We start from the raw sequence: 8,751 nt of genomic DNA on the forward strand, positions 1-8,751 counted from the left end.
AATTGGTAATAGCTAAGGGAGTGTTATTTTCAAATTCCATTCTAAGTTTGGCATTAAGGAAGTGCTTGTAGTGGCTTTGGACCTACATCAAAGAGGAAATTTGACGACATAGATAAGAGTGATTCACAAATTGTGGAGGAAGATAAGGATGTTGGTGAAGGTATGGACGACTTGTTGGAGGTTGCAAACCATAGTGAATGTGGACCTTATTGTCCATAGATAATGTGTAAGAAGCACTAGTTGGAGAAGCCAATTGGTATGTCTCTAGGTAATAGCCAACAATGAAATATTTCTATTTGGTTGACAATATTTTGTTGCTTTGGTGGTTTACAGTATGCCTAATGATGCTCATAATGTTATTGGGTGACTAGAGAAAGTCAAACTCGTTTTGATGTTGAATGACATAGGTAGATGTAAATTTTGCAAATGTTTTATAATTATTACAAGAATGTAACACACTTAAAGTGAGTTTCACCTATATAAACAAAATAGATAATGAAATTAAATAGTAATTTACTTTCATCAATTTATTTATTTATTAGAATCTAGTTATAAATTGATTCATAGTATTGTAATAAAATAGGTAAAGATTAATTTGTAGGATTAGGGGAAGAGACCCAGTAGCCACCGACACTAACTTCATGCACCTAAATCTCCTAAATCATAAGAAGAATTATGTCAATTTTTTCGGTATACCTCTGTAGGTGACTGAAGAGCTTAAAGCTAAGGTTTCAACATTTGGGCACTTGTGAGTCTCTTTGAAGAGATTGTGTAGTGCAAAGTGATCGAAAATTGCCATTTCTAAACGTTCGCTAGATACCTATTATGTTCAACCCCCAGTAGCTGCACACAAAACAAAAACAATACTTTTTGTACAAATGGACCAATCAACAACCAAGAAAGCTAAAAAAATGTTCAACTATTAGTACATGTGCGATTGGCCATTAGTGCATGTGTTATCATTTTTAGGACATTTTAAAAGCAATATCTATAACGATATTATATCAATCATTGAAAGCAAATTATGGCTTACTAGATCTCTTCCTTTATATGTTGTAATAAATTAATTTGTAACAAATTTGTTTATAATATAAAACGGGAATTAGAATTTTTTTAAACTATCTTCCTTAAAACAACTTGAACAAATATGTATGAATCCTTCCCGTGCTAAAGATTCAATGAATTCACATCTCGCCCATGTAATTTTTATTTGCAGAAGAAAATTTCCTCACCACAGTCATGCACGCATCTATGAAATCCTCTAGAGTATCCGTCTCAAAATATCACAAATTCTAGATTTTGACGACTTGCACCACTCTGATTTCGCCAAGTGGCGTTTTCTATCCCAGAATCTACCCAATCCACAATAAAACTGCTCATTCGCATCGATAAATTTCTCAACGTCATTTCCAGCAAATTTATCTACAAGCAAATTCTGAGTTACTGTAGATTTCATCAGAGTTGAAGTATTATGGCATTGACAAACGCACTGACGAACACTCCTCCTGGAGTGGCAAAATTTCATGTACAATTAAATAGTTATAGCAGAAACCCCAGACCTGGTAAAAGACTTTTGCGTTGCCATTGTTCAGCCCCTGAGGAAGATCAAATTGTTTGCTCAAGGTATGTAAAGTGATATGGTGGATTTTTTTTCCCTATTGATAAATTTAGTGAGGATTTTCTCAAATATATTTGCTTTAATTGACAGGGATGTCAAAAGATGGGATGGTGAGGGTTTAACCAAGATGGCAGTGGCAGCCTTTGCAGCAGGGCTTTTGATTGTTGGAACACCAGGGGATGCCATGGCTGCCAAGACTGGAGGGCGGGCTGGAGGCCAAGCCTTTCGTTCAAGCCGTCCTCCGCCCTCTGCACCAAGGTCATCTGGTCCGAGAATAAATAACTCTAGGTGAGTTCAGACATACTTTCAAGATACTAAAATAAAATATCTCAAATTTAATTTGACATGGTTGTTCTTGGACTGATCTTGAACAAAATGTTTAAGTGCATGTGAATCGAAGGTGTTCTTCTCTAATTTTTACTGACCCTGTTGAATTATCTAGGTTCTGACATGAATGCTGTCTGATTAATCTTGAACTTGTTGATTGATTGCATTTGAATTGTAAGATATTCTTTTTCAGCCAACTAACCTATACAATTATTGGAAAGATCAACGAGAACAGATTTCTACGATCCTTGCTAATTATTTGCAAGAACTTCTGGATTTGGGCGTATAAAGTTTGTTTTTTTGGATCAAACTTCACTCGATCAAATTCAGAAGTTCTTGCAAATAAAATATTTGAAAGATGTTTTTTCTTCGAATGACGCGGAGAGTTTCTTTTATTGAATTGCATCATGCTGTGAATGGAAAATTTGCACTGTTCTGATCCTATTTAGTTTTTAGGTTGGAAGTTCCCTCTGTAATTTGGTGTTATCCCCAGGTCACTGACACTTCTTGTCAGTGACTGTTGCATACCCAATGGGCTGGCCTTTAAACATCTATATCTAATAAGGTCTTGGTAAAATTTGAGTGCCAAATAGAGCTTTAAATTCTCTCCTCTAATTAGCTGAATATTCTACATAACTGTTGTCTTTTAAAATGATCATTTGGACCATTAGGTTTGATCCTTTGTTGAAAATTTAATGGATCAACGGAAGGGTGCACAGGCTCCAACTTGAGTCTTCTGTGATGGTATTTTCCATTAGGAAGTGGGGCGAAGGATTACTGTGTGAGTTGCACGGTATCATTCATGTGAAGAGCATTAGCACCTTCTTATTGAGTCTATTGATTACTGCTCACTAGACAGGTGATTTCTTCCATGAATCGGTACCATCTTTGAATCAGTAGTACCTTCTTGCCAAGAGCTGGCGCACACTCTTCAAAAGGTACTTTGAAACATGGGTCATCGAGTTTGACTCAAAAATCACACAGTTAAATCCTGATATTCACATCACAATTTGACTAGCTGTGGAAATTATCTCCTACTTATCACATAAACTTCTATTAGAGATATCAAGTCTGCCTTTTCTCCATTAATTTATTTGCAGATATGTGTGCATCTTATCTCCAATGATCAGGTCACTATCTGTGAGACCATCTTTGAAAATCAATTTATGTAATAGGCATCCCAATAGAAGAGAGAAGGAAAGAGTGTAGACTGAAATAATATACAATAGAGAGTTTATTGCTTACTACAATTCTTCCATCTCATTTTTGAATTTCCTGTGCACGGTAGTCATTAGTAAAATATTACTTAAGATGATTGGTATCTCTTATCGTACCTATTACAAATTCTTTAAATTGGTATCTTTCTTTCATTGTTGGAGCTGTCTTTGGAATCGTATTGCCCTTCTTGGTCTGTTTTTCTATGGTAGAGCCTTTTAATGCAATACTAAAGAGTCCTGATGACAGACATATTTTGGAAAACTAGTAAAGACGATCATCATCAGGGTTTATTTTTGGAACAGAAACCATTATATTTCAATCAACAAATAGCCAACATGTTCTGATAGGTCTGGATACAGATTCCATATCTGGGAGCAGTATGGTTGGAATGTCCCATTGTCAATCATGACTAGAGTACTCTTATGCCTACTCAGAACTGTTTGTCAAAATACAGGTGAATGTTAATGAAGTGCTTTCAACGTTCCCGATTAGCTAGGGAAATTCCTGACTTTCTGGAATATTAGTTTAATTTTTTGCCTCCATGACAAAGCTCAACAAAAAACCAGGGATTGCCTTTTGTGGTATGTTCTAGACAGGATAGAATTAAAATTGGCAAATGGTTTCCAATGGAGGAGGAGATATATATATATATATATATATATATATATATTGGAGGCATTTCCAGATGAAAATGTTTTCCATATGCTGTTGGAATTCTACAACAAGAGTCAAACTGAGATTGTAAAGGCATAAAAAACGGGGAGGGCTCGTGTCCACTGTAAGCCAGAAATCTGGATAAACATTTAGAAGGGCAAATATTCAACTTGGAAACAACGCCGGGGGCACTTGGAAATCTTGAAGAAATTGTAAAATCGTTGTAGGATCAGTAGATGTAGTTCCATGATAAGGGCTTCAAAAACTTTATTTGTTTTTATGCAATGATCTGTATACTATTTCTGAGGTGGGTACATCATATAGACACCTAGCAAATTTGCACAGACAACAGTACATAGTAACTATGATCTTGCAACTAATTATTATAGATCATTATCAACTAACCAAATAAAAAAATGGTGGTTTTTTAGGTCATTGCGTAGCAGTCCTGTTAATATGGCATGTGAGACCTATTTGTGGGAAGATAGGAATTTGACCCCTTCCCCTTCCCCTTACGGGTGAGGTTTGGGTGGTAGGGAAGAATATATATGTCTGTTTGTGTGCATGCACATATGCGCGTTCAAAATTTATAGCGCTCCTTTTCAGCCATGTGAACAAATTAGAGGGTGAGTCAAGTTTTGCCAGTCTTCCTATACAAGGATTGCATATGGACTGGTCCATAAAGAGTGATAGAGTGAGCTACTTAATTATGGAAGAAGTTGCATAGTGATGAACAACAGGATACGATTGGGACTCAGAGTGGCATATTAAATAAACTGAAGTCTGAAGAGACAAACCATGAAAATTGTGAACTGCAATTGCAATGACTAAACGATCCCAGCATGCCACAAACATTTCGTATAGCAGAAGATTTTCAATTCAGACCAACTTTGGGTCTTACGTTGATTATTGTGAATGATTTGTCACCTGTGAATAGAACTGTTACCTTTGAATAGAAAAAATAGCTATACCATTTGCATCACTGTCTTATAACATTTTTCGACATAAGACTTAAAGATGTTATGGGATTTTAGTGCCACAGGTAGTACTTATGGTAGGGACAGCATGTGAGGGATATCTAAGTTTGAATCAATGAAGTTAAATCTAGGATGTTTGTCAAACTGAAGTCTTGCATTTTTATGTCGCATGATATAGTTTTTTATACTAATCTTAGTTTCTTTTTGATTAGTTTATTCGGTCTTTGAAGATTATTTATGAAAAGGAGCTTGAAATCCATAGTCCATGATCGCCTGCTGCACCCCATCTCCTTGTTTGCCTTCTAGTTTTTAGGTGAAAGCTCTAGGGTCCCTTGAAAGGCTCTGGGTCTCCAGGGTCATTCCTAGCTTTTTACCATTAAAAAGTCCTGAAAAAAATTAGTGTTTCGAAAGCAAATCAACCTTAAAGGACAGACCAGCAAGAGCCCTCACCCTAAAAGACACCTAAACCCATAAATTTATTGTCATCCTTGAAATCAATTCAAACCTAAAACCCAAACTTTTTCAAACTTGAGCTTCTTTTAGTTTGTTTTAGTATGTATCCAAATTTTTGAAGTTGATTATTTTATAAATTCTAAGTTCAATCTATTTATCTTGTTTACTAATAAAAAGATTCAGTCCCCAAAACCATGCCTCCCATCCCTGAAACCCGGAGAAACATATGAATTAATAAGTTACCTAAAAAGAAAAGCATAAGTTCTACTATTAATATACGTGGATGTTGTCAAATCTAATAACATGATGTAAATTTAATGAGATGACATATATACTTTCGAAAAATGTAGTAATTGGTAAAATAAGAATATTAATTGTGATATTGCTGGCAGGATTTAACTGTTTAGTTTTTTTAGTCAAACTCATTGACCCTTATTTCACGAGTAGTGATTCACAAATTTATCCATCTCTCATGAGAATAAATGGAACACTCAGCTCTCATTGGATCTAGGTGATGCTCACAGAGGTGAAGCACCGGGACTTCCCGGGAGGTCACCCATCCCAGTACTATTCCAGCTCGAACGCGCTTAACATCGGAGTTTCCTCCATGGTTAAACTCACTCTCCCATAGTTAAGTGCACTCGAGTTGGAGTAGTACTGAGATGGGTGACCTCACGGCAAGTCCTGGTGGTTCACCTTTGTGAGCATCACGCAGATCTAATGAGAGCTAAGTGTTCCATTTATTCTCATGAGAGATGGATTCATGTGTGAATCACTACTCATGAAATATGGGTCAATGAATTTGACTCAAAAAACTACACAGTTAAATCCTGACAGCAATAGCACAATTTCTCCTACTTATCAAATATAAATTAACAAAAAAATGGCTCACAAAAAAGACTTTTATTAGCTATTATGTTGCTAAACGTTTGACCAGTAATTTCTCTCTTGAAATATGTTTTGCAGACCAATTTGATGTTATTTATGCCCTTCTCATAATGGCGTTAGATCTGAAGCTCTATGCAAGGGAAACAATAATCATTTTAATCATGAAATGTTATCTCGCATCTCCTAACATTGGTTTTTGATACAGGACAAATGTATTCATCAATCCTCCTGTAGCTCCACCTCTCTTTGGAGGATATGGATTTGGCACACCCTTCTTTGGTGGTTGGGGATGGTCACCATTTTCATTTTTTGCTCCTGGACCAAGTGTCGCCATTGGTGTTGGAGGGGGCTTTGAGTTTTTCGGACTTATGCTTGTGCTCTTATTTGTTGGAAATGTAATTAGAAACTTAATCAGGAGAGATGATTATGATGATGATTACTTTGATTGATGAAAGATAAGCTGTAGCAGAGTTATCAGGGGTTGAGATAATTGTTATTGACGAGAAAGCTATTTTGAAACAGGATATCAGAGTATATGAAAGAGGATACAGCTATATCTGATTTAAATGTTATCACCAAGTGATGTAAGCTTGGATATGGTGGCCTCTTCCCTAAACCTGAGTTTGGTGGTGTGTATGTATTGGAACCATTAATTACTTGTCACCAAGAACATTTTTGTACAAGCAAGGGGGAGCTAGTTTTAAATTTTTTATACCAGAATGCCTCATGGTATTCCTTTTTTCCAAATATTTTATAGATGAATAAAAGGATGCCATGGCAATTAACATAAGAATGTACATGAAATTTACATGGAATGTATTTTAATTACTTAAAGTTATTTGACTTCTGTCAAAATATATTATGGTGAGAGTAATTGTAAAATATCCCATAGTTCTTACATGAAACCTGGCTAATGTATTTTAATTACTCAAAGTTTTTTTCGACTGCTGTCAAAATATATTATGGTGAGAGTAATAATAAAATATTCTACAGTTCTTAGATGATCTTGCAACTAATAATAACATTTATCCATCATGATTTAATAACATTATATATTGTTGAATTTTTTATAATGCTAATGTAAGTTTTATTGCAATGATTAAGAATTGTAATCAATAAAAATGACTAATAATTTTCTTTCTTAATTAACATTTTTAGTAGCCACATCCATTGAAGACATCTTTTACACAAATAGATTTATTTTTTCTTGTTCTCTTCTTCATGAAAGGTACCTAGAACAATGGTGAAACGCAACTCTCAATACAAGTAATTAGAAGAAGTAAAAGTCTGAAACCGGTGACAAGAATGAACTATATACATAACATTTATCTTTAATAGTGTAAATACGTGTCACATTTTTCAATGATTAGGATTGTATTGCAACCTTTATTTGAACAATGATTGTGAAAAATTTCTTTCGTCATGGAGGGAAACCCATCTACTTTTGCAGATGTGTCACGCATGAATTTTTCTACATCTTTCATATGCATTATTTCCATTTCCTCAACATAGTCAATTGATAATATTGTGTTCTCCACAATTTTAATTATATTTGTGCACAACTCTTTAATTATTTGTCAGCATTTGTCAAACTTAATATCAGAGAAATCATTTGAGGCCATTGAAGTAATCAATCTAGTATCAATAATGTTTGATTCCATGTTCAAGGCATCCACAACTCAAATATTATCATGCAAAATTATAAACAAACATCACCATATAGAAATAATCATAATAAATTTTTTATTAGAAATTAACATAATTTCTTTCAAATGATTAATGTTCAGAATTAGATAAATAAAAATTAAACTATTTTGACTGAAGCATTTAGATTGTAATATTTGAAATATGGTGGCATTGCCTTCTGCTTTTCAAACATTACAAACATAAATATTATATACATATTTTTTTAATGAAAAATACTTAAATAAAACACATATATACTCTAATTAAATAATGACAAAATATAAACTAAATATATGATTTGTCTATTTTAAATAAATTATCAACTTTAATAAAATATAAATTTCGTTCATATATCGACATTGTCATTCACATTAATGATAACATTTAAGTATGAAACACAAAAAGCTAAATTTTCTGAAACATGCAAATATAAAACTACTATAAACCAAAATCATTTCAAAATATGCAAATCTAAAACTAATTTGGAACATGTACATTAAAAACATGTAAATGAAAAGTATTATCAAATATATAAATCGAATAGATTGTAAATGCAATTTTAAATCTAAATCAAACATGCAAGGCTAAACTATTCTATACAAAATTTAAACAATTTTGAATGCAATCTAAGTCAAACTAGAATATTATAACTTATTTTGAAACTAAATCTACATAATTAAATCTAAATGCATAACTAAATCTAAAGGCAAAACGAAATTTAAGAAAGAAATAAAAAAGTAGAAATCTCACCTAAAAAATTACCTCAAAACTTCAATCAACTGCTCTTCAAAAACTTAAAAAGAAAAAAAAAAAAACTTCAATCTACTCCTCCAGTAATCTCCACCTCTTCCTCCCTCCAAATTACAAAATGAAAATGAAATAAGGAGCCTTTTTTGTAAATTGTGAAAGGCTTCTCATATCCCCCAATGG

The 8,751-nt window shown here is 33.6% G+C and overlaps 1 protein-coding gene across 2 annotated transcripts; it reads left to right on the plus strand.

Moving 5' to 3' along the window:
- Positions 1-1,399: 1,399 nt before the first annotated feature.
- On the plus strand, positions 1,400-6,973 carry LOC149537534 (uncharacterized). Of its 2 annotated transcripts, none has more exons than XM_089798937.1 (3): positions 1,400-1,623; positions 1,709-1,906; positions 6,341-6,973. In XM_089798937.1, exons 1-3 carry the CDS (start codon positions 1,472-1,474, stop codon positions 6,582-6,584), a joined length of 594 nt encoding a protein of 197 aa, XP_089655063.1. In that variant the 5' UTR covers positions 1,400-1,471; the 3' UTR covers positions 6,585-6,973. The 2 variants fall into 2 exon arrangements, with proteins under 2 accessions (XP_089655063.1, XP_089655064.1); XM_089798938.1 differs by having other exon boundaries at positions 6,658-6,973.
- Positions 6,974-8,751: the final 1,778 nt, after the last annotated feature.

This window comes from Cupressus sempervirens, chromosome 9, assembly GCF_028749045.1.
Source record: "Cupressus sempervirens isolate cs-2001-9-10 chromosome 9, ASM2874904v1, whole genome shotgun sequence".
Classification (NCBI taxonomy): Eukaryota; Viridiplantae; Streptophyta; class Pinopsida; order Cupressales; family Cupressaceae; genus Cupressus; species Cupressus sempervirens.